This window comes from Cotesia glomerata, linkage group LG6 (assembly GCF_020080835.1).
Source record: "Cotesia glomerata isolate CgM1 linkage group LG6, MPM_Cglom_v2.3, whole genome shotgun sequence".
Lineage (NCBI taxonomy): Eukaryota > Metazoa > Arthropoda > Insecta > Hymenoptera > Braconidae > Cotesia > Cotesia glomerata.
The window spans coordinates 4,603,359-4,631,240 of NC_058163.1; the positions used below are offsets into that span (position 1 = coordinate 4,603,359).

Here is a 27,882-nt window from a genome sequence, read left to right on the forward strand (position 1 = left end):
TTGATTATCATCAAGATAATTAGAATAATAGAGATATTAATCTTGATAGCCATGATATTGATATTCATCATAATAGTAATAATGACATTATGTAAATATTTGAAACAATATTTATGATATTCATAATGTTATTCATGATATCGATTATAAAATTTATAAAAATATTGATATTGATGATAAGCATACTAATATACATGATATAAATCATTAAAATACAAAAGCCATCAATAATGATCGATAAGTATTCATGATTTTAATAACAAAACTATCATCATCAATAATAAAGACGTTATCATCTCTTGGAAAGATGTTGATATACACATCGATAATAATAACAATAATCCCACTGATAATTATAATAACAACATCGATATTACCGATATAATTATGATGATGAAGATACGAACAATACCCAGGATGATAATAAAAATAATGATAATGAAAATAATAATAATAATAATGATGATAAAGATATCGATAATGGTCGTATTTAAATCGAGATACAGAGTGAACTATAAATGTTGCAACAAACAAAGAGAGTATGTAGATATAGAATACAGTGTTGTTGTATATGGTAACAGAAGAGCGAGAGTTGCTGCGAGTTGCGAGTTGCGCGTTATCGACCCATTCACTGATGCTGTATTCTATACCACCACACGAGTATACAAGTATAAAACCCGTTGGGATCGCACGCAGCCTCCGCGGTACATCTATAACTCTTAAAGTTGCCCTCCAGTAACTACATACATCCCGTTCCTACTTCCAACTACGCTTTTCCATATATTTTTCCAATCGGCTTTTTCTGAGCCACATTTTCAACTCTGCACCAATAATGAATCTCGATGAAATCATCATTATAATTATTTATGAATAATGTTAATGGATCTGATCTTTTATAGATTAGATCCACAACATTGGAGGTCATCATTCTAAACCTTATGTTTTTTTAATCAAATTAGATCCAAGATCAGAGTCAGGATAATGATCTTTGACATCCTGAATCTCATCATCATTCAGTACTTGAATCGGATCCAGAATATCATAAATCATTATCCTGAATGATAATTTATTAATGACATTCAGAATGATGATCTTTGATATCCATAATGATGATCTTTGACATCCTGAATCTGATCAATATAAGATGAGATGGAAAATCGTCTTAAAACTGATCATTTATTGATCAAATCTGATGTAGAATGTCAAAGATCATCATTTTAAGTCTGATGTCTTATTGATCAGATCAAGGATGATGATCTTTGACATCCTACATCAGATTTGATCAATGAATGGTCAGATCCAGGATTTCCAAGACTATCTTCCAGAACTAGATCTTCTATTCATTAGATCCAAAGTGTCGAAAATCATTCTAATCTCATTATTGATCGATCGAATAAGGTCTAGGATGTCGAAGATCAGCATCCTGCAAAAATTGTTATCATAGCCGGAAATTATGTCCAAAGACAATGACGCTCCTCCACCCCACTGATGGTGATGATAGTAATCCAGATATTGGTGCTGTTAGTGGTTCCACATAGGGATTTGGTGGTAGTGGTCGCGACTGCGCTCGCTCTCACCGTCGGACATTAAGCTCCAAATGTAAAATATCTTTGCTAAAGCTGTAAAGAGTGACGAGGATGATACTAACAAGCGCAGGCTTCTATCTCCATCAAGGATGTTTTACCATTTGGGATTTACCCACGCGCATTGTTCCCAATGTTCGCTAAAACGCACAGCTACTCTTCCCTTTCCGTCGGTTTCATCGCCAATCCTTTATATCACCCACATACACACTCACACATGATCATATGAAACATGTAATTCAGCAATGTCCACAAAAGCAAATAATGATCGGAATAGGCTACGAAATTCTCGGGTTTGATCTACCCTCATTACATTTTACAGAGATTCAAGCAGCATAGCATCACCGAACTCAAATTAAGTGGAAGCTCTAATTAAATTTGTTCAATCGCGGATTCCCACATGCACAAAGTTAAGCTCGGGTTTTAATTATACATTTATTAGTATTCCTCCAGCGCTGGATATTATCATCATCATCAACATCAACATCATAATTATTCCAATTAATCAGTTGTAATGAATTTTTAAAAGTTTATTCTCGAGCTATCAGTTATCACTCATTAGAGCCGGGAACGTGTCAAAGTGATTCAATGGAATGGAGAGAGGTGAAAAATTCTGAAGCTTTTGGGCGCTGGTGTGTGGGATGGTAAGCGAAAGCCGAAGTGATATTGACACAAGCTTTGGTTTAATTTCTCCATCGGCAAACAGTGTTTCCATCCCGACATCCCTTTCTGCACCCCTTTCACTTCTCATCCGGGACTTCCGCAGCTCTTCTATTAACTCTTTCTCTCTTCCCTACAGCATTTCTCTCATCTTCACCCGCAAACTCTCCTCCGTCCGATGCCAAAGTACGTTAGCTCGAACATCACCCCTCATTCGCACACTCGCCGCATTTATGTTATAATTTTCACCCTTATACGGTTATCGACGGTTCAATCTCACTTTTACCAGTGCACCGTGTTATTATTAATTTAATAATATCATCTCGGGATTTTGTTTTATAGTAGTCAAAACATTTGCTGTTTTCTCGCCAGAGGATTCTACATCCGGATGCATCCACTTCGGACGAATTATGCATGCAGGATATAATAAGCTCCGTTCTGGAGATATCGCCGAATTATGACCGCCCTAATGGCCTGCTGTTTGATTTATGCTGGGGAAATTCTCTGTTATATCTTCTATCCTTCCAGGAGAGGAATTGTAGCGTGCGAAATGGAGATTTGGATTGTATTTTCTGTGAAATTTCGCTCACAGTTTGAGAAATTGACGCTTAACTCGAAATTGCTTGATTCAAAAAGTCAGAAATTAAGGCAAGAAATTCTTGACCAGCTGCTGAATGATATTTTGGACTATTCTTGGATTCATTTCCTTTCCAACAAATTGTTACCATTAACATATCATTGCAACAGAACCATAAAAATGTATTCTACTTCCCTAGTACAATTAATAATTTCCCAAAAAATTTGGTCTGTTCCGACAAAAAACGCAAAATATCACTAGTTTGGTTTATCTTTTCTCCGTGTACCTTGTATAAGTCACCCAAGGAGTTTTATTAGTTTGTAGCAGTTGCAGATTCGACGGGAGAGTTAGATTGTAATTTCCGATGGGGTGTATTGCGATAAGGAGTCGAGGTTTATGGGAAATACTAAAATATTCTGGACATCTCTTTCATACAAAATAAATTTCATGTGTTCATATGCGTCCACATATGTCTATATGTGTGGGAGGGTGGGCGTATACTCGAGCGGGTTTTCCGCACGACGAAACGTTGAAATAACACGTTAACGTACGAGTGCTTCCATATCACTTTACCCTCCATGTATGACTAGCTCTCGATGTATTTATTTGTGCACTGCGACAGTACAACAATATTAATATACGTTTGACAAATAAACGGAAGCCAGAAAAATAAAACAAACGGTGATTTAATATTTCGCTGGAGTCAATATCGAGTAAACAGGAGCCAAATATTTTATTTCAATGTTTTGTATTAAGCACAAGACAATTGTTGAACAATTACGGGAGGAAAAAAAGTAACTGACAGGCGGGTGAGCGAATGAATGAAAAACAAGTAGTTGCGGTTGGTTCTGGTTATAAAACTTTTTAGTTGAGAGAAGAACAAAGTTTGTGTAAGTGGCTTCTAAATTTAGTGGCAGAAGCCTCAGCACGTTCACTACTTGTGTATTCTTATATTTTGCCTGAAGCAGTCCGGCTTCTTCTTCTTCTTCTTCTTCTTCTTCTTTCTCCAAAAGTTCCTCAGCTCTTATTTAAAACTATTTCGTTATTATCATTCAAAGTCCATCTTCGGGCCCGTAGGCGTCCGTTTAAACTTCTGGTGGGTGAATTTTCACTGGGAAATATTGAACCTCCCGGGAATTAGCATCCCGACGAATCACATTCACAACGCATAACATCCAGACACATATCAAATAAACACGACACATGTGAATTCTCTATTGTTTACATTACATTGAAAAATCATAACACTCCCCCGTCTAGGGACCTCGATACGGATTATAAAAGATGCCACCGGTAAAATAACAAAATAGCTTGCGTTTTTTATTATTATTGTCATTTTCTTAGCGAAATCCGCCGAGTAATACGTTTTTGAACTGCCAACGGATTCCACCCTCCGCTCCGGCTGTAGATTCTCGGGAAAAAGAATATCAACCAACCGAATCGTTAAATTTTATAGCGTCACGGGCGTTTTACAGGCGCTCTGTAGGCAGCTGGTATTTATCATTTTTATTCAGCTTCTGAGCTTTTACGATTTTTATGCAATGGTTATTGCGGCTAGTTGTTGTTTGGAACAAATGCACGCAGGAATATTTGCGAATAGGACTCTGCAGATTCGCTGGAATTTTCAGCTATTTTCAAGCTCAAAATGCTTGGCAATTTATCAATTTGTTGATTTCGAGCACAAAAATCTATAAACTGTTTTAATAAACACATTACAGGATAAATATAAACTGGCATATCTTTTGAACACGACGTTCGATTTTGATCTTTTTGATTGCATTCGACGCAGTTTTTCAACCATTAAAAATGTATATATAGTCTTAGAACAATTGGTTGATAAATTTGATCACTGTAGAAGATTTTGCAAAGAAGTGAAAAAATCTCATTTCTTGTAAGTTCAACTTTGATGTCAAATGATCTTTGAAAGGGTAGTTTTATCAAAAACTATTCGAGACCTTTTTTGTACAACCATAAATTCTCTATAACAGTATGTCACTATAACCATCCGTTCATAAGTTACAAAATTCTAGTTTCAAAAAAAAATTTTCCGAGTAAATCAGATGAGAAATTGAAATTTCCGACATTATTTTTCATATATTTAAGAAAAAATCGGAAGTGGTTGATCTTGCAGACCTTTTTCAACTTTTCTCAGTTTTTGAGCTCAAAACACTCGAAAGTTTACCAATTATACGATTTTTCAGCTCAAAAATCTGAGAATTGTTTTAGAAAGCTCATTGCAGAATATTTATTTTTGAACGCATTCTTCGAGCTTGATTTTCTTGACGGCATTGAAAACAGTTTTTTCCCAAAAACTATACATGATCTTGGATATGATAGTTGATAACTTCAAAAGATATCTAATAAAAACGTAAAAAATCTCGATTTTCTAAACCCATCCCAATAACTTATCAATTTATATCTAATTAATAATTTATACTCATCAATAATTAAATTCAATATTAATAACATGACTACTCTAAAAACTATTACCAGTACGGAAACAATATAAATATTTACAGAGATTCCTCGATCCCTTAGGAATTTAATAATCGAAAAATCTGATGCATTCTTCCTGCTTGAGAAAATACGCGACTTCTGGATGCTGGATGATACAATGTAGCCTATAGATTTCTGTTTGTCATTACCTGAATGTGGGTTAACTCTTCCCGAGATTTTTACCCTTAATCCTCCATCCATCCCCTACCTCGATCAATCGTCTGTTTTAATTGCTCGGGATTTAAGGTTACACAGATACCTTTTTTTACATTTTGCAGCTAATAACGACATAACCGATGACGGAGAGGATTCCTCTGTCGCTCCAGTAGTAGCAGCAGCAATAGTAGTAGTATTAGTAGTAGTAGTAGTAGTAGTAGTAGTAGTAGTAGTAGTAGCGGATGAGAAGATATAGGTTCATTCGTTGAACAACGAGAAGGTGGAGCATCCGACTTGAATTCTATGGAAAATAAGAAGAATGCGTCCAGACAGCATTTCGGGAATACTTGCGCTCACTACAACTACTAGACGAACAACAACCAGCTTTCATCGGACTCTCCTCATACAACTGACTGTAATTGCTCGTTCCGGATTTAGCAGCAATGACGATGATGCGCTTGAAATATCCGCTTCCTACTTTTCCGTCCTTTATCCTTTATTCTTCCTTCCGCTTTCTTCTGTATAACATTCCTCGAGCTGGATGGTGGTCCTCTTTCTACCAACGTTTCCTAATCTTTTAGGAATCCATTGTCCACACCATCCATTGGTTAAATGCGACTTACAACTTATGGGTTTAATCGGATGACTTTAGTAGCAGCCATGGCAAAATACGAACGGAAAATAATTATATTTCTTTTTTTAGAAAATAATAAGAATGACAATTTTCCAAGTAAGGACTCAAAAGCTCATGATTTAAACTTCTAATTAAACGGAAAAAAAATTAAGCGGTAAAGATTATTTAGCAGAAAATGAATATTTCTAAAATAAAACAACTGTAGACATTAAATTCAAAGTTTGAATTTAGTAATACCAAAAAAGTAAAGTTAGTCGTGGAGCGTTTAATGGTAAAACACCACCGACAACTTAGTATTATATAGAGATGTTAAGTTTAGAGCCGGAGCTTGGAGGTCCGAGAGCTGAATAAACCGTTCATGTATCATTCATGCTCTGCAACGACACTACCATGTCTTGAGCTTTTCCGTAGGTTTTATGCATTTTCTTATGCAAGCTACACGTAAATTTAGGTGAGAATCTCTGATGCCATTTTTCAACCGAGACACTTATTCACGATACTAAATTCGTCGTGCTCTAAAGGGAGCTCTGAAGGAGCAGAACAGAAAAAATAAAATAAAAAGAAATAAAAATTGGTCGTTTTAAAATAATTTCTGGTATGAATACGAGTATCAAAGCCAGTCGTAATTCACTGGCTAGTCTTATTGTCGTAGTGTCAGTGAAATCAATGGACTCGCTAGGATTCGAGTCACGTATATTCCGGAGCGGTCGAAATATATCGGCGTGTACGCGAATAAGCCATTTAATCGACAGCTACCAGCTTTTCCGAGGGACCTAAATTATGGATTTGATAAAAAAAACTTTCATCAGTTTCATTTATTCTTTGTTTTATTACTATAATTATTTTTTAGCGAATGGCATATTATATATAATGAGAAAATAAGACTTATTCATTAGTGCCGTTTAAAATACACGGAAAGAAAATTGAAGGAATTTTTAATATTTTACTATCGTATTTTTTATTAAATAAAATAGTAACGGTGGACTAAACTTCTTATTCATTAATTTTTACGATCTACTATTGTAAATTGTATCCAACAGGACTAGCAAGAGATTTAAAAAGTCAAATACTATAGAGCAAATTATACAAGATGTGTTAGTTAACTTTACTATTCAACTATTGTAAAAATTGACAGTCGGTTTTTTTAAAAGAAATTTTAGGGAGGGAGACAGATAGGAAGTTGGACTAATTGGTACCTTTGCAGTAACCGAAAAAAGAATTCGGAAGTTTCTACCTATCCGGGAATCGAACCCTGAACTCTTAGTTGGTAGCCAGAGACTCTCCCTCTACGCTATCCGAGGTAAACTACTATTGATATCCTTCAGCATTTACATAAACTCGGAGTCTAGCGCTGTTGTTCCGTCGTACGATTAGTTTTATTAGAAAAATTTAAATTAATTAAATAATTTTATATTTTTTATTGTATAGTCAAAAATTATTATTTAAATTAGTAAATAATATAAATAATATATTTTATTTTAAATTCAAACCCGTATTCTAAAGTATTTTATGTTATCTAGAAAAAGGTTCATTCAGTTGTTCAACTTTATATATGAGTGTAAATTTCCCAGCCTATGTATTGCAATAGCAGTCTAGACAATTTTTTTGCTTTTTTTATATTTTAGTTATTTTCTAGCTTTAGAATAGAAAATGAATTTTTAATGGTAATTTTTGGGGTATTTTTCTAAATAGTTTTTAATCTGCTTATGGTCATAAATTTGATACCTGGGTTATATTACTCTGGGTTTTTACTTTTAGTAAATTTTGTATTTTTAATCTTTTAATTGCCAACTACGTTTAGAAATATATTGTAAATCTATCGCCCATCCAGGTAAAAACCATAACATCCGTATTCCCTTTCCTGCTTATTTTTCCAAACTGCATAGCTTGCAATTATCCCGCCTCCAAATTACTTCCTGGTCAACTATTCGTTGCCAAATATTCCTACTCCTAATTTTTCCTGCTTGTAATTGTAACGCCTAGTTCTTACTCTCCTTGTAACAATTTTTTTATTTTCTCTAAGTTAGTTATTCTCACACACCTTGTAGCGCACAGTCACATTTCTTTGCTTTAAAATAAATTGAAGTTAAATTGAACCTCATTGGTTTTTTTCCTTGGCGCAATCTAATTGTAAAATTGCCCACATACCTTGTGAATTAAATATTTAATTCACAAACAAACTCAATTAATTATTCGGTATAAAATATAATTATTAATTTTATACGTAACCGCATAAATTACTCGCGATAAACTAATCGCGAGTCAAAACAGCTGTGCACGGCCATCACTCACACTAATTAAAAAACATTCGAATTCAACTATTGTAAAATTTGTTATACTTCTATTGGAAAGATACAAAGGCAGCACTGGAAATTTTAATCTCTTACTTTTTACAATAGTAACATCGTATTTTTTCTAATCGAAGTTAATACAATAATTATTTGGTGAAATTACGATAGTAAGTTGTAAAATTTCGTGAATAAATAGGAAATTTTCTTCTAAAATATTTGACAATTAATAGTAATGAAAATATAGTCCAGATTCACAATAGTTGCATTGTAAATTTTCCCAGAAATTTTTTTCCGTATATAATAACTTTTGATACATATTTGTATTTATCTACACAATTTTTTATTAATAGTTATTTTCGATACATACGCGCAAAGGTAGGGATTTTGACGGCTTGAAGTGACGTCACAAGTTTGAGGCTATGGGCGCATTATTATGAAGACCGAGGTATTTATCCGGACGAGCGTAGCGAGTCCGAATATAGTACGAGGTCTTGATGAGAATGTATCCATAGCTTCAAACGTATGCCTTGACTTCAAGTTTATCAGGGTCCTTATTTTTGAGCACAAAGTATCGAACATAATTTTTTGTCATATCAATTACGGAAGTTTGATTTGAGAGAACAATCAAGAATGTTCAATTACTGTTTATTTTATTAAAAGGCACAAAAATTATGTCACACGAGATTAAATAGCGATGGATTAAACGCACGTATATGTTGAAGTTGTTTACAAGATTCAACTGTCGATAAGATTCTTTTTGCGATTTTTACTTCACCCAGTGGACGTTTGTCAAATCAAAAAATAATTCGGCTCATCTATAACGTATTTTAGCGTAGTCGTGCAGAAATGTAGAGACAGATAAAGAGAGAGAAGTTACTTTTCCATACTAGTGTGAGGTAAATTAACTAAACTGTAGATTGCCAGAAATAGTATTCTTTGCGCCCTTTGTGTGTTGCTTGAAAATCCAACTTTCGCGGTTGATATGTCAAAAAATACTTTTCGTATTAACCAACCAATCTCTCTAAAACCATGTATACACTTTTTGGGATTAAAAAACTACGTCGAATGCCGTCAAGAAGATCAAAATCAAACGACGCGTTCAAAAGGTCGCAGTTTATATAAATATTCTGTAAAATGCTCTCTGAAACAATTCTCATATTTTTGAGCTATTTGATAAATTTTCAAATTTTTTCAAAGAGAAATTGTCTCGCTTCACTAGGAGTTGTGCAAATTAATAAGAAAATTGGTGACCTAAAATCCGACGATTACCGGGAGTGGAAAAGTTTTTCAGTCCATTATTATAATTATTATTACTACTATTATTATTGTTGTTATTATTAGAGTAACATTGTACTTGTAGGAGATAAAAATCATCTAGTTTACTTACCCAACGAATATCTCGCATGAAAATACTTTTACTAGCCTCGAGCAAGCCCGTCGTATACGTCATAAAGCACTGAATTATTTTCCACGGCTCTCGGCCAGAAATTTACGAGACGAACTTTTGCACAGCGTACACTCGTGTGGGTTCTATACACTCACATGGACATAAATAACTGCAAAGGTGGTCGTAGTGAGCAACCGAGTTAGACTCTCAGGTGGTTTTCACCAGCGACGTCAAGAGACGTTGCCAGTTGCCAGAGTGCATGCCTTTTTTCACCCTCTCTATTTGGGCCACGCACTCTGACTCTCTGACTCTCTGACTTCGGCTCGCTTTGGCTGAGAGCTAAGTCTAAACAGCTCTAGAAATTAAGGGCTGAAATGTGTAAGCCGTTAATTTATTTCGTCTTTTAACTTAAAACCATCATCATCTTCATCTGCTTCCTCTTTTGCACTCAGCTTTTCATACAATTATCGGTTTCTTTTTCTTTTCTACAATTATCACTGTCATTATTTTCTCCATCTTTATTAATCAAAAATAATAGTGGAAAGTTTTTACAATAAAGTAAAGAAACTAAATATTGACCAAGCAGCAGAACAACTTGATTTTAAAAAATCTAGTAATTTAATTTTATATTCAGTATGTAATTATCAATTTTTAATTATACTTTAAATAGAAATTTGCGGATCCACATAAATATATGCAGTAATTTTAAAATTAAAAATTATTTGAATTTGAATTTTAGCGGGAGAGTGACGTAGTATTATATCTGGTTGCGCAACGCCATCTTACAGTGAATTCAGAAACTATTCATGTTTATACTGTCAATGCAAGTTTTTTAGAAAATTTTTAATTTTTAAATTAAGATATAAAAACCAAATATTGATCAGGCAGCATAAAAACTTGATTTTTAAAAATCTAGTAATTTAATTTTATGTTCAGTATGTAATTATCAATTTTTAATTATACTTTAAATAAAAATTCGCGCATCCACATAAATATATGCAGTTGTTATGATAAAAAAACAAGTTTGTGTACAAATGTCAGAAATTTGTGGAAATTAGTTATTAGAATTTAACCTTGCCGTGTTTACTGAGTACATATATCATCAATTTATATAAAATTAAATACTTCATAATCAATAAATAAGTATGTGACAAAACAATTTAATATCGAAGATTAATTATCAATTATTTTTTTTTAAAAATGCATGTTAATAATTGAAATAATACGCTGGTCAAAAATTGGTGTTGTAAATTATCCAATGTACCTAATATTAGTGTTGCTTCGGCCATTGATTCAAATATGAGTACTGAAGATAATATTGTATCAGAATACAGAATAACTAACAATGATACTGAAGTTATTAACATGTCGGTAAATAGATTAGCTATTGTCCAAACTATTATGGATTTAAAATAAAAGTTATTTACAAATTTAGTAAGCATAATACTACTGGTCAGTATTTGGAACATATGAAGTCAATATTTAGTAAGTAATGGTCAATATTCGTAGCAATCGGCTGTAACATTAATTATTACAATTAAATGTTTATTTATATGTATTTTATAAACAAAAGTATTTTAGTTTGTAAATTAAAACTTCAAAAAAAGAAAGACACTCGTTTCAGCTGATGAACTCTTCCAATAAATTTACAAATAATGTATTTATGTCCATTTTATCTAAATTGGTCAACATTTAGAGCCTTTACTCTTTATAATTATAATTATAATTATAATTTTTAATATTAGCGAAAAATTTGTAATTCTTTAGAATCAGTGAAAAATTTTTTTAAAAATAAATTCGAAAAATTGATTTAAAATTGAATTTTTTAATAAAATTTTCTATAAAACTTTGGATTTAATTAATAATTATATTTAATTCTATAAATTAAAAATTTTTAATATTTTTTTTAAGATACGAATAAAAAATTCAATTAAATTTTTTATAAAAAATACTACTGATCATTATTTACAATGTAGGCGGTCAGTATTTATTAAGTAAAGTTCAATATTAATAGCAATCATCTGTAATGTTAATTATTACATTTAAATGTTAATTATTATGTATTTAAAAAAAAAAAATATTATAGTTTGTAAATTAAAACTTTAAAAAAAGGAAAATGCTCGTTCCAGCTGATAAACTCTTTCAATAACTTTACAAATAATGTATTCATGTTCTTTTTATATAAATTGTTCAATATTTGAAGTCTTTACCTTATTTTTTTTTTTTTAATCTATTCTTATGATCTTTATTTTTATTTTTTGAATGAAAATGATAATGAGAAAATAATTCCCTTAAAAATTGAACAATTCTAGAATCCATACTCAAATAATAATAATTTTGAGCTTCAATCATGAGCCGTCCATTTAAAAAAGAGAAACATGATAATTAACGAAGCTCATACGAAGCTTTGAGCCCGGAGGGATATTAAAAAGTTTGTTTACGCGAGGCAGCCCGGTTATTAAACTTGAATCATCGAAGCGGCTTATGTAAATTACTCATTATGTGGTGGCGTTCTGTTTCCACAATTTTATTACTGGGACTAGCAGGCGCGAGGGAAAACCGTTTTAATTGGAATGTAAATTGTACTAATGTTTTTTTCTTTGGCTTTGGTTGCTTTTCACCAAGATAAATTCACCTCCACAGTATCAGAGAAAGACTCTGATCAATTTATGATTTGAATAAAACCCAAAAGGTCCAAGAGTTAGTTTTTCACCTCAGGCAGGCAAGGAAGAAGAAGAGAAGTGAGAGGGTGGGTGCTTAGCAAGATCGAAGCAGAAAGTTTCGGCAGATCGATGGTAGATAGAGCATTCGGAATGGAGTTTGCACTTTGTGGGACTCTCCAAGAGATTTACAGTCTACTCGTGAACGGACGTATCTACTTGAAGAGGTTAGGCAATGTTACGCCATTCCGGTCCCTACTGGATATCCAACTCTCCTGGAAGCACCACTCCGAACATTCCGGTAGAACTCATGTTCAACAATCCAGCCATAATCGTCAAGGCATCAAGATAATAATAGATTCCAATTTCGCTTCGAGCCATTACAAATATTGTTTCCAGGAAAAACATTTTTAATGTGTCTTGATGTAAGGTAAAAGTCTCTATTATTGACAGGGCCCCCGCTATTGACACTCTATTTAATTTTATTATTTCATTATTAAAATCTGTTAATAACCACTATTGTTGATATTTTATGACAATTTTACATATTTTTAAAATTAAAAAACAGTAAAATTTAATTCCAAGGTCTAAACTATTTACCGCAAAAAGATTTCATTTTTTCAAGTAGACCAAAACTGCTTATACGTTTGTAATTTCTTAACAATATTGTTGAGAAAGACCTTATTGCACGACTCATGATGCGAAGCATCAGAGAGTGCTTTACGATCGAAAAATTTTTTTCGCCTCATTTTAGCAACTATTTTTAGTATTATAACCTTGTTAGTTCACGGAATCAAGATATTTTGCATACTATTGTCGAGATAATTTAATGGAGATTAATTCCATACTTTCTAAAAATTCATTTACTGCAACAGAAACGGAAAAAAACATCATAATAGGTCAAAAAATTTTCCTGTCCCTCATGTATGAAACCCCGGAAACACTGTAACTTGTGAAAAAATCAATTATTTGAGTTAAATTTTTTTTTTTTTAAATTCTAATCGACGATTGTAGGTCACTGAATGCGAATGGTTAATTAATTCAGTGTCGTTTAATTACAATTAATAAAAAACGAAAACTACAAGACTGTATATCTATATATATCCATGTAAAATTAACATGGATGGTGATATATCTATATCTATAGATATTATGTACATTTTATTCCACCAGGGGCGCTTGTGCAGTACCTTCCTACTACAGCTGTTTTTTCAGCAATTAATTTTGAACGACTTAAGTTTTTTTTTTTTTTTTTTTATATTTCATAATTAAATGAGCATTATGAGTCGTGCACTTTTGGATTTTCCAAACTTTTTTAAAATCCAGATATCTCAATGTTTTTTTTTTTTTACGTAATTGCATTGTTTAAAATTATTTTAGATTATTTATAGTCTAAATAACCATATAATCATTTATTTATACTTTATCAAGTTAAAATTAATTTTAAAATGTCGGATGTCAATGATGGGGACACAAAACTTATCTTGAGTCAACTAACGACATAGGCCATAATGTAAGGTAACCCAACCCCCTTAACATACATATCAACGTATTAATGTTTACATACTGTCATGTAATTTTATAAGAATCAAAGTATTTGAGACTAGAAAAAATTGCTAAAATAAACCTGGTAAAAAATATAGAAAAGCTACACGGAAAAAATGAAACCCGACCGGACTCAGTCATGTGCTGCACTAGACTCATTTGGGTGCGCACACGACTCAGTCTGGTGTAAACTAATTTTTCTTCCATTTTTTCTTGCACACGACTGAGTCTGGTGCCGAAAACGAACCAGTCGGGTTTCATTTTTTCCGTGTAGGTCTTAAACGAATTTTAAAATAATAAAAATTATTGATAGTTTTGCGTTAGTTAGTAAAAATGATTATTGTTAATATAAATTTAACTGTAATAAAAGATCTGTCTATAATAGGGTCAATAGTATGTCAGTTATCGGCTCTTTGAATTTTTTGCGCTGTCAATAATACATACATTCGACCTGTTGGTTTTAAGTTGATATAATAATTATTAAATTTATTGCTATTAAAGTTAATTAGTCAAAACAATGATTAAGGTGTCCTATAAAAAAAATTTGACAATATTGATTTGAAACACGATAAAAAAATTCAAATATTCATAATTTCTCTTATAGTATCAATAATGAGGACTTTTGTTTCTTAAGTTATCCTTTCATAGTAAACTCTTTTGTAAAGAGAAGATTGAGCAACCATGCGCCATCTGTCGGAAACTCTCAACACTAATTTTGATGAAAAAATTCTATATAGGCATATTAGAAAGTTTCTAACGGATATTACAATTTGCCCTCTACCAATCCAGAATATGAATCCGTATACAAGTTAACTCTCCGTCAATTATTAATTTTAAAGAGCGTGCGGATAAGGGCTTGACTGACTGAGAGCACTCGTGTCGTGTATTTGTTAGTTTTAGGGCGGATGAAAGAAAACGAGGGAGTTAAGGGAGTCAAGTAGGAAAAAGTAAGAGAAGACGAAAGTAAAAAATTTATTTGCCGTCCTAGTTTGCTCTGGTTGGCATCGCACGGCGAAAGCTCTTCAGTAAATCCAGCTTAAACCGGCTGTACAAACGTTGACCTATATTACAATAACTACGAAAGCTCATGGGCTCAAAACGGCAGTCCTAGGACGCTGCCTCTACCTCCATTAACGACTAACTCAACATCCTAGTACACGTGTGTAAGAAATAACTTTCAAATACAATTATACCGTTAACATTTTTATTCTTCCATCCTCGGAAAATCACTTTACTGAATTTATCACTGCCTTTAAAATACCCAAGAAGATATTTTCTTTAAGATTTACCGTAAGAATCCGGATCTAAATACAATTATTTTAATCGTAATTCACACATAGAATGATAAAAATATATAAAATTGCCAGAAATTTTTAATTATTATTAGAATTAAAAATGATAAACGTGAAAGCTTAAGATTAATAATTATTTTTAAAAAAAATTACAAAATAATCAAATGTTTTCACTAAAAATAATAAAAAATTAGCCGGCTTTGACAGTAAAAATTAATCTAAGTACCGGAATTATCCACCGTCTTTGAGGCGGCGTTGCAATCGCTCTCGACTTATAAGCTGTATAAAAAATTACACATTTTGGTGAAATTTGTAGTTTTTGAGTTATTTCGAAAAAACATGAAATTGAAAGGAAAATGATGGACTCAATTTTTGAATTTACTTCAATATTCTATTGATAATATCTTTTGAATTATTGCTTTGATCAAAAAATTTTTCAAACAGATGTTGTAGCGAAAGTCTCTTGCCATTTCTTTCTAAAGTTGATAGTTTTTGAGTTATTTTCAAAAAACATGAAATTGAAACTATAATAAAGGACCAAATTTTTGAATTTAAACGAATGCTGAATTGGTCATATCTTTGAAAAAATTGCTCCGATCAAAAATTTTTTTTCAATGATCAGTTATTGTTCAATTACAATGAATTCTAACCAAACTTTTATGCAATTATCATTATAGTTAAATTTTATCCAATTAGTTAAATACTATTTGTAAAAATGTACTTTAATGACATTCGTTTTTTTCCTATTAGCTATTATTTTATATATATTTTCAAGTGAAATAACCTTAAAAAATAAATTAAATCTAAAAAATTAATGAAATAATCAATCTTATAAAACTAAAATCTTTTCCAAAATATAAAACATAAAATTAATAATAACTAGCATCTTTGCTGTCACTATGTGACGTGTGAATTATAAATAAATAAAATTTTGTTTTATTAAATGATGATTTTCGTTGAATTGCACTGTATTTTTTTAACCGTTGAAGTTTTTAAAGATATAAACCCATCCCGATGTTACACTCATCAAGAGCTTTCATTTGAGTACCCACATGCATTTTGATAAATTTTTCATATATACATATGTATAATATATATAAATATATGAAAAAATGATGTGGGTACTTAAATGAAAGGTTTTGATGAGTGTAACATCAGGATGAACTTATATGTTTAAAAATGTCAATAGTTCACAATATACAAGGTCATTCCTTAATTATTGATATTTTTAAAGATGTAAGCTCATCCCGATGTTACACTCATCAAGAGCTTTCATTTGAGTACCCACATGCATTTTCATATATTTTTCATATATACATATATATACATATATATAATATATATAAATATATGAAAAAATGATGTGGGTACTTAAATGAAAGGTCTTGATGAGTGTAACATCGGGATGAGCTTAGATATTTAAAAATGTCAATAGTTCACAAAATACAAGGTCATTCCTTAATTACGTATCTAGAAATAGAGCATTTTTGAATGCAGCCTAAATACTTATCATCATAAATTGACTATCGGTGAGAATGATATGAACCCATGAAAAGGCACAACTCCAGGTCAAGACTTTTCTAAGAATATCAAATTTAACCATAAAAACCCATTTTTCATATAACCTGCATTGAAAATGTGAGTTTCAATGCCTGTTGAGCCAACCGAAACTAGACAATTTCAGACCAATGCGACTGTGCCGGGCAGATATCAATTATTTCTTCCCGGCGGACAGAAAATGACGATTTTCTGTCCGCGAGGTGAAGTTGCAGCTTTATTTTCAATCCTATCAATTGTTTGTTTATTTTATACCTTTATAATTGTCATTCTAACCGTTAACTGTACTGACATATTATAATTCTGTTACTAAGCATAAATAAGAATGATAAAAGAAAACTTGTCAATTTACGAATAATGTTTGGTAAAAAATGAACTATTACTTTCTATTTTATTATAAGTTTCATAATAAAATAGTATTTTCGCTGTTCGTCTGAAACTATCTAGTTCTGGTTGGCTCCAGACATTGAAACTAGCATTTTTAATGCAACTTATATGAAAAATATAATGTGTGACGCGGGATGAAACACGATTTCGGGCCGAGTGATGCCAGCCCTCGCTTCGCTCGGGCAGGCAACTTCACTGGTCTGAAATCGTTTTGTTTCATCCCTAGTTTTGCTTATTCTCTTAATAATATAGATAATTTTGTGTGTGGTAATCTGCATTAAATTTTTCCATTTTTCGTCCAGTAAATTTAACTTCTATAACCTTTAAAAAGTATCGCTGTTCCTAATGAATAAAAGAAATATCCTAGATTATAATCGTCCGATAATTTTTCTCAAATTTTTTTCCTTGTAACCACGAATTCCCGTGGTCTGCATTTACGAAAAATCTCCAATTATTGATGAGGTTGGTAAGAAACGAAAGGGTGCAGGGAGTTTTTCTTCTACGTTTCAAAATAAAGAAAACAGTCGGCCGTTTTTGTGCGAGAATCGGGTCAGACGATCGACAAACCAACGGTTTAACGGATTCCGTCGGTAGATTCAAGAACCACCGGGTTAATGTTTCCAGCTATGAACCTTTTCCTTTTCCTTTTCCCTTTCTCCAGCATTTTGTTTTATTTATTTCTTTCTAGTTCTTTATCTTTTAGCCTCCTTTTTCACCATATTTTTTTTTTTTTTTTTTCCTTACAATCCTTGTTCCTCCTTTTTCACTCCGCTTCGGTCTCTTTTCGGGCGCGCACTTAGTTTCGCCGCGCTTTCGCTACCGAGTTCTTAGACCCGTAAATCCTTTAAGTGTCTCCGCCTCGCTTTCAGACCGGTACACTCGCTTCTTCAACCTTATACGCTGCTTCAGATCTGTATCTATATATCTATACATAGACCAAGAAAGAAGCCCCTTATTCCCTCCTGGCGCCCCCCACCTTCCACCCTCCAAAGCACTACGATTTTTCTCAGTCCCCGCTCATCTATATTTTCTATTCCCTACTTAGGAGATTAAACTGATAGTCATCTGGCGATGGGACAATCTTAGAACAACATCGTCGATAATGTAACACAAGCTTTAAATGAATTACTTAAATAATTACCGGGATATAAATAAACAACAACAATAAAACATTTGTATTATTTATTTGTGGTAATATTTATGGCATTCGATTTTTGGAGGACTGCCAAGTAGATTTATAAGCGTTTACCGAGCAAGTGCCAAGTATTTTAGTATTCGATAACATCATGGAAAGTGTTGGTTTTCCAGAAAAATAATAAACCATACGCGGCATTGTGCTAGCTATGGATGTGATTCAAATATCACTTCAATGCCATCCCTTCGTTACATAACAGCCCCCCACGCGTTATTGTCAACGCTCACAAAGCAAACTCTTCGCTCTTTACTCTTTTCACGCTTATTCCATTCTTATATCATCCCTATAATATATTTTGTACACAGCTCGGAAATATATCAAAAGCTTTTACATCATGCCCAAATTTACGGACATACTTTCGATGAATTATTCTGCTATTCTGATAAGTATAAGAAATTTCCTTAGGATACTTCCATCTTTTTTGCAGAAATAAATAAAAATCATTTGCCGATGGAAGAATTAGCTTCTACTCTAGAAAAAAATATCCTTTCTCCTAAATTTTTTTCTCTAGTAAAGAAAATGGTATTCTGACGGAGAAAATATCAAAGTTTAATCCCTACAGCAATACCTATTTTTACTCTTTTAGAACTTGCTTTCACTCACACTAAAATCCCATCATAAAATTGAGATGAGATATATGTGAAGCCAATTTATTCGTAATGTGATTGGTCAAATATATCATAAATCATAAGCATGAAAATATATAGAAACTTTATATTCAGATGCGCGCTTGCGCGCGCATGTTCAATTCTAATACCTAAAGTAAAATAAAGGAATCTCACGACAAATTACATAAATATATCTTCAGACAATCACTCTCGATTTTATTTCTTTATTAATCAACTTAAGACAATTCCAGAAGGTAAAATTGAGGAAAATTATGGTTTTACTATTACTTTTAGTGTGGTATTAATAGCATGGAGTAAGTCTTGGCTATAAAATTTGATATTTTTGTAAGTATTATTCCAGTTTTCTTCTTCACAAAGAAAACTGAAGGAATTTGAACTATTTTCCTATCGTAATTTTTATTAAATAAAATAATAACGGTGGACTATACTTCTCATTCATTAATTTTTACGATCTACTATTGTAAATTTTATCCAACAAACAAGACTAGCAAGAGACTTAAAAAGTCGAATACTATAGAGCAAATTATACAAGATGTGTTAGTAAACTTTACAATCCAAATATTGTAAAAGTTGACAGTCGGTTTTTTTAAAAGAAATTTTAAGGAGGGAGAGAGATAGGAGGTTGGACTAATTGGTACCATTGCAGTAACCAAACAAAGAATGAGGAATTTTCGTCCTATCCGGGAATCGAACTCAGAACTCTTAGTTGGTAGCAAGAGACTCTCCCTTTACGCTATCCGAGGTAAACTGCTATTGATGTCATTCAGCATTTACATAAACTCAGAGTCTAGCGCTGTGCACAGCCATCACTCACACTAATTGAAAAACATTCTAATTCAACTATTGTAAAATTTGTTATACTTCTATTGAAGAGATACAGAGGCAGCAATGGAAATTTTAATGTCTCACTTTTTACAATAGTAATATCGTATTTTTTCTAATCAAATTTAATACAATAATTATTTGGTGAAATTACGATAATAAGTTGTAAAATTTCGCAAATAAATAGTAAATTTTCTTCTAAAATATTTGACAATTAATAGTAATGAAAGTATAGTCCAGCTTTACAATAGTTGTATCGTAAATTTTACCAAAAAAATTTTTTCCGTGTACAATAATAATCTAGATTTTTCTGTAAAAATACTTGTAATCTGATAGGAATTAAAACTTTTTTTTCAGTATAACACATAATTTATTAAAAATGGAGAAAATTTCAATGTTTTTTCTCCCCAGACGTTCCAAATAAGTCTCTAACGACAAGATATAAGAATTTGCGACAGGTAATTGGTATTTCTTCACTCAACCATTTTGTTGACTGAAGGGTTTCCGGAATAAGAGACGGCATAATCCGTCGGATACAGATGGAGGTCTGAGTTCATTTCCAACAAACCCTCGTACGAGCTCTGAAAGAAATGTCCCGAAAGTGCGATTATGACGAGTCGGTGAATTACGAAAAGAATACCAAGAAAACGTTAGCTAAAACGTTCGAGACAAAGTCAGTGGAGATTAGGCTAAAAGACAGGACTTACCATCGTCGACGTGTAGCGCTGGGAAGACTTCCACAGTATCCATTGTCGTCAGGTGATCGTCTATTGATTGTGGTTCTGCAATACAGAATAGCCGTAATGAGTAAAGACAATGAGACTGAAGAATGATAAATTAGCAATTAAAAAAGTGATTTGCAGGGACGCACCACCATTCTGGTTTTTTATTCGAAATATCGAGGAGCTGACAGCCATAAAATGTTACGACTTGGTTTGTGTTATTTTTCCGCGGATCATGACACCGGAGCGTTACGTCGTTGGTTTATAGCTTTTCTACAGTGCACTCTCTGTTTTATACTGTACTCTATAGCAGAGCTCATTTCTATGGAAGTGACAAAACTCCCACACTTTTCGCTCTTTACTATTACATTAAACATATAAAAGACGTGAAAAGATCGATTTGTTGTTTAATGTCAGCATAAAATATGTAAGAGTAATGTAATACCCACGTCAAGGTGATGAGCGATGACTCACAGGGTTGCAGTGTACATTTATATTAAAACAACCCGTCTTAGAATCTTCCAGACGATGGCGCTAAGATGGTGCAAAGGACATTATTGGCAGCATGGAATCCCATCGAATACGCCATCAGAATTAGAGCAAGTTAACTTTAGAGCTCTCCCAAAACTTGATACCTTAACTCAGCCAATCAAACTTTCAGTTCCGGTAATCTCAACACCAAATACCCCGTTTTCACGTTACAGGTCATACGCTATATCAACAGAAAGATACTAGAGTAGTTCTGCAGGAAGCCCAATGAGCTTCGAGTGACTGTGCAGCCTTTCGACGAGTTTCCAGCAGGCTAATCCTTGAGACACTCTGGAAATCCAACAGCAAGACGCAAATGTTTGTGTTTGAATAAGCTTGGACGGTATCTTAAATGGAGACTTAAACCCATAAATATTGTCATCTTCCTCGGTAATTTATTTGTAATTTCATAACCTTACATTAAAATTAGTCTGTATATTAAAAGTTTGTGTAAAGAAGGTAGGCAGTGATGATGTCGCGTTGTCGCGTACGGTTAATAAAATCGTCTGAGACCTAATTGGCGGTCTGCCAGCCACCAAGGTCGAGGTGTGAGTGAGCGAGTGAGTGTGCTAGGGATCCACAATGGCTCACTAAAGCAGAAGAAGATCGAGATAGAGATGGACAGTGGGTTTTTGGTAAAAGATGCATCAACCATCGCTGAGTATATAATGTGTTAGCATATAGAGTACAGAGCATAGATGAAGCTCCAAGTTAGTACACGTTTTGTCGAGGCAACCACCGCCCATGCCCATCCACTACCAGCGGGTCTTTGCCTCGTGGCGCATCCGCATTCAGTAACATGCATATGCAAATTTATTCGTGCGGCACATCAGTACCCAGTTCTAGCTAGTCCTGCTACAACCAGGAGATATAGAATAAATACACAAGTACACTCTCGCAGATACTAATACCAGGAAGGAGAGAATGTGTGTGTTCGTTCCTTTATAGAGGGCTGTATGGGTGTGCTTTAGTCGCTGGCAGAGAGGGTCATAAATTAAATGATGTAAATGCTCTGTCCACCCGCCGTCTGAACCGAGACAACCCTCCGATCTCCACGCCCTCCCTTTCTATATATTTGACTAACTCTCCCCCACGTGCTCTCTGGTATCTGCTATCTTCCGTCGTTACTGTCTTTCTTCTTTCTACTTGTTTCTATTCGCCGCAAACGACCACCTGACCAATTATGATTGTCCACCAAATTATCCTTTAGGTTTTCAGAAGACCAGTTTTTCCATGTTTGATGGTATTGTAATTTAATCGTTGTCTCTTGGGTCTGCGATTGAATTAAGTGAGCCAATAAGGCGAGTTTCTAAGGCTTCAGTATGATTCTGAGACATCAATGAAACTAGATTTGATTGTTTTGATAGGAATAACTTTGTTTCCGCTAAATGATTAGTTTTACAGCATCAACAAAGTTGCTAGAGATCTAATAGGGTTGCTTATAAAGCTTCGATTAGGATTGTACTATAGCATTTCAATAATTCCAAATCCTAAAGCTTCAATAGAACAAAATTTGATGGATTTAATAAGACTAGTTTTGTAGTCACAGAACTTAAAAAATTTTGTAGACTAAATTTAAAAAATTCAATAGTTCAGTATCCTAAAGCTTGATAGGAATATATCTGATGGTTTTGATAGTCCTAGTTATGAGGTATTATCTAATGGTTAGTCTTGAAGCTTCAATAAGATTAAATATGTAGCTCTTATAGGACTAAATACTGAAGTTTCAACAGAACTAAATTCCAAAGCTTTGAAAGGTAGATTTGATGAGTTTATGTAGTTGCAATAGAACTAGTCTTAACGCTACAATAAGGCTGTTCTTGAAGATCCAAAAAAATTCTGATACTTTTCGAACAAGACTAGGTTCAAAAACTTCAATGAAACTAAGTTTCTCAAGCTTGATAGGACCAGATCCCACAAAAAACAGTTTCACTATAAACCATCGCGCCAAGTATACGTTCAACTATTGTTACAAACCTTGATAATTCAATTTTTACAAAAAAATTTTAAATCGAATAAAAAAAAACTTATACAAAAAATTTTTGTAGATAAAAAAAACGCAAAAGACATGTTATGCAAATTGATACGAGTGGTATAAATTATAATGCACACCAAGTACATTAAATTTTTTTCCTTAACATTTAATGTCTTTAGCGTTTTTTTTTTATCTACAAAATTTTTTGTACTTGGTTTTTTTTATTCGATTTGATAGTTTTTTGTAAAAATTGAATTATCAAGGTTTGTAACAATAGTTGAACGTGTACTTGGCGCGACGGTATACAGTGAAACTGTTTTTTATGGGATATCTCTTTTTTTTGTTAAGAATATATTAAGTGACATAATCAAATGTACTTCTTCTATTCATGTTCAGCTAATTCATTATTCATGAATAATTTAATTACAAACGAAATTATGACAATATTTTTACTTTAAATGACGCGCGTGACTGAACAATGTGACTTCTAAAATACAGTGGTAATGGTTTTGTGGCTCCACCTACTGTCGTATATTGAAATTCTAAACTAAAGACCAACTACTTATGGGCGCTAAGTTCAGTATTTAGTATACTAGCTACTTAAGATGGTAGAATAACAAGGTTAAGTAGTGCCAACTTTGAAATAAGAAAATTCGCCCTAAATTTGTAAAATCTCTCGTAGAATCGAAAACAGGCGCAAGCAAAAATTTTCAAACTCGCGATATGTTTAATAATTGTTAAGACCCAATAATTTTTTGTAATATATGTATAATTGGTAAAAAGAAACTTATTAACAATGGTGTAAAGTGTTAGTGTCTTAGCAATAATAAAAAAATATAGAGCTAAATATGTAAGGAGGTTATGTTGACATATAATTAGAGAATAGAGACACGTTGTCTCACGTCATATGTTGGACGTGTACTTGGCGCGAGACACTATCGTGTCTTCGGATCTGATGTTTTTGATCAGACTAGTTTTGAAGTAGCAAAAAAACGAGTCTTAACACTATAAGGCTGTTCTTGAAGTTCCACTGGTAGTAGGTATTCTTTTTGTAGGTCCAAGTCTGAAGCTTCAATAGGATTATTTTTTGACTAAACATTTATTTTCAACTGCAACAGGATTAGTGTTGTTACACTTATCTACCCAATATTCAAACAACATGTTTGCAGCTTTACAACCACAGGCTTTCACTTTGTCTTCTGACAAAGCTGTGAATTATAAGTCATGTACCCTTGAACACAGCACCAATCGTAAGAGTAACTTGAGAGGATCGTCGCCGTCGGAGCCGGAAATAAAGGGTGGCAAAATCGATAGTGTGTATATTTTTATCAAGCATAAACCACGGATAATAGTAATAAATATCTCGTTCGGATTTAACAGTGTCCGAGTTCCATCCGTCGACAAAGGGGGAGAAAGAGTTGGGAGCATGTATTCGATGGGGTCATGGAAATTCCGGACACGATCCCGACCCTAGTTCTGGACATCTCTCTTTCGTTATCGCGCGCTTTTGCTCGATATTCACTGGGGGTTGGGGCAACCCTGTAGCTTGTGTGTGAGTGTGTGTGTGTGTGTGTGAGCCGGTAGATGTGGGGATGGAAAAACCGAGTTCGGGATCTGGTGTACTCTTGGTTTATGCTATATACTGGGCAGTTGTATAGCGAACGCATATAACCAATGAAAATGTATCGACCATAAATTACGTCTGTCGAACACGCGGGCTACGCTAACGGCAAACTCCCACTGGCCGCTAGTGTCCATCCGAGGATAATATCAACTTGACCCCGTTTTCTCGTCAAGTACATATCAAGTGTATCATGGTAGATGTCCACCTGAAATGGTTACTAAATTTACTGGTAACCATTTTTACTTCACTAAATTATACACTCAATAAAAAGTATTTCTTCTCCAGTAAAAAAGCTGGTATTATGGTACGAAAAATAGCAAAGTTTGATTCCCGCAGCAATATCTATTTTTACTCTACCAAAACTTGCATTCACTCTTACCAAAATACCTAAATTGAAATAGAGGAAAGTTAACTTCACGACAGTTGACACAAATATATCTTCGAACAATCACCCTCAATTTTATTTTTTTATCAATCAACTTCAAACAATTCCAGATATTAATTGATAAATATTAACCAACACTTTGATAACTGTGCAGAAACACATTTCGTTTAACGTTTAACAATTTGTATACAGAAGACTGCTCTTTAGATAACAATTACTAACAAGAGGTAAAAATGAGGAAAATTATGTCTTGACTATTACTTTTGGTGTAGTATTAATAGCATGGAGTATTTTTCGTGGGTATAAAATTTGCTATTTCTATTAATATTATTCCAGTTTTCTTACAATAAGAATACATATTTTTTCTGTAAAAATTGTCGCTCAATACCTTGTATTCTCGAAGAGAAATTTTTTAATCTCCATCTACTTTAAAGAAAGTTGCGTATTGAAAATGATAGTTTAATATTGTTTTGTTTAATTATAATTAATTTTTTTCGGCTGACTGTAGGAATAATTTTGGGCTTAAAGTTGGTATTTCTGTGCAAATTATTCCAGTTTCCTTATAATAAAAATACTGGCTCAACAATACTTTGTATTGATTTATAAATTTTTTTTCAAGCGGTTTTTGACCAGTTTAACTCCAAACAATAGTTATCGTTACAGTTCATGGTAGTTATTTATTTTAAAAAAGTTTTTCCAGTAAATAATGTTTTCGTTTTCTCGAAATTTCCCTTGAGTCGTGAAGCTCCTCGGACAAAGCGAGAGTGCCAAGAGATAACTTTTAAAGAAAATGTAAAATCCCGAGTTGAGTAGAATGCTATCCAATAGAGCAAGTACGAAAATAAAAAAACAACGAACTGGTAAGTTCATTCCAATGTAAAAGAGGTTTAAAAGGAAAAGAACCCGCCATTGCAGCAACGTGATACTTACTTGATCGAAGGAACTTTAGAAACTTATTGGCTTGGTATTTAGAATAATTCTGCAAACCCAAGTATAGAAGGGGTTAAATTAATGCTCTGAACCGAGAAATGCAAAATAATCCAGTTTAGGATGAAAAATGAGTTAGCTGTCTTTGCGGCATTATTTTCCCTTGTAAAACGGGAAATCGATTGGATATTGCCGAGCGACGTATTCGCCAGGGAAATTCCGAGCAGTAGATTCGCTGACGTAAGCGGAACAAACCCTTTTTTATCTTCCTTTATCTGGTGGATGTGCAGAATGACGGACAGCCAGTGGCCCATCAGTTACTCAAAGGAGAACCTGCTTACCGAGCGAATTCTCACTATTCTCTTGACCCTAAATCCAAGATTCGGTGACCAACCGCAACAATAATCGATGATTCAATTTTTGAATTCATTTAGTATTTATGATCGGCCACAAAATGGCAGATAAATTATATATTACAGCGTTGGGGCAAAAAGTGGTGAATAAGTAGCGGACATTTGAAAGAAGAGCAAGGATAAAACACTGGGGTTGCCGCAATTAAATATGCAAAGTACCCCCGACCAAATGGAAGAGCAGAGCGGCAACATCTGGGTGGAAATCCTCCAGTTTCTCTCAACCCTTACTCTTCATCAGACAGATGCCTTCAATCCCGGTTCTTCTTTGCTAAGTGTCGACCTAATCAAACTCTTATTAATGATGCAAACTGCCATTATTCTTCGAAAAATTCTTGAAAGCACCTTTTTTTCACTTTTTAATCTCTACAGTGAGACAAGTATGCAACCATGCGCCACTCATCGGATTTTCTTGGAACTATTTGCTGAAAAAACTATAAATGGTCATAAAAGTTGAACTTTTGGTCAAAAATAGTTTTTAAACGGAGGATTCAAAGTTGCTGAGACGATTAAACACCGAATGGGAGGATCCTCGAATGATTGGCTACAAGGGACACTCTGTCGAAAACTGTTCGCCGATTCTGTTGACTCTCAAACAAACTGGCCTCTATTGACCGGGTTACTGAAAATACATCGACTGTTTAGTGCTCTGAGAATAAGACTAGAAAGAAGAGAAGAAAACCAATGACAATGGGTAATTATTATAAACCAGATAATTAAAAAGTATCGTTGATGTTAATTTCAAGCACCTGTCGTCGGTGAATTATTTAAGCGCGTTGCTCGGCGATTATTCAACTGCCCGGAATTTAAATTCACTAAATCACATTCACCTGTCTTCAACGCACTATATCCGTCTTGTGCTTCAGAGATTTCTCGTTAGCGTCTAGACTTAACTCAGTCGTTAGCTGCTTAGTGGGTTCTAAAATAAAAAGGTCGAGAGTTTTGGACCTGGTGCTATCACTGTTAGTGATTTAGGCCAGCCGTAGACACAACACTCACATTAAGCTCCAGCTTTGTAAAACCGTTGAATGTTGAGCATAAATGATGATATACACGTTTAACGTATGGCTGGGAGGGCTGGAGAGTATTTGCCAGGAAGTTGATCCCCCTGGTGGTGATGGGTGTGTTGTGTATTCCAGTAGGTTATATTATATCTATCCTTGGTGGATTGTTGCGGCAAGAGGGAGCCGAGAACCCGCGAATTGTACCAGCAGAAAGACCTTCGGCGTCTCTTTCTGGTCTCCTTCCTTCAAATTGTTTTGCCTGAGGCGAGGCACCGTGGTTTGAATATTGAAATACTCGGTTTTTCTTCACTAGCACTGTAGATGTTGCTGGTAATACTCCGGTCTGTGCCATATTTTCCTGGTAGTTGGTAAGGGGTAAAGTTACAACATCTGCATGAGAAATCCATTGCGATAATCTGGTTAAATACAAATTTCT

At 33.6% G+C, this 27,882-nt stretch overlaps 1 protein-coding gene and 1 long non-coding RNA gene across 4 annotated transcripts in view; one reads left to right on the forward strand and one right to left on the reverse strand.

The window, feature by feature from the left end:
* Nucleotides 1–27,882, reverse strand: part of LOC123267636 — a 302,887-nt gene that overhangs the window by 249,450 nt on the left and 25,555 nt on the right. For all 3 annotated transcript variants that reach the window (XM_044732362.1, XM_044732361.1, XM_044732365.1), the window contains exon 3: nt 20,579–20,653. In XM_044732362.1, the coding sequence (XP_044588297.1) occupies nt 20,579–20,581 (3 nt within the window). In that variant the 5' untranslated portion in view covers nt 20,582–20,653. The remainder of the gene's footprint in view (nt 1–20,578; nt 20,654–27,882) is intronic.
* The window catches only part of LOC123267676, a 51,547-nt gene that overhangs the window by 1,530 nt on the left and 22,135 nt on the right, over nt 1–27,882 (forward strand). The window lies entirely within an intron of this gene.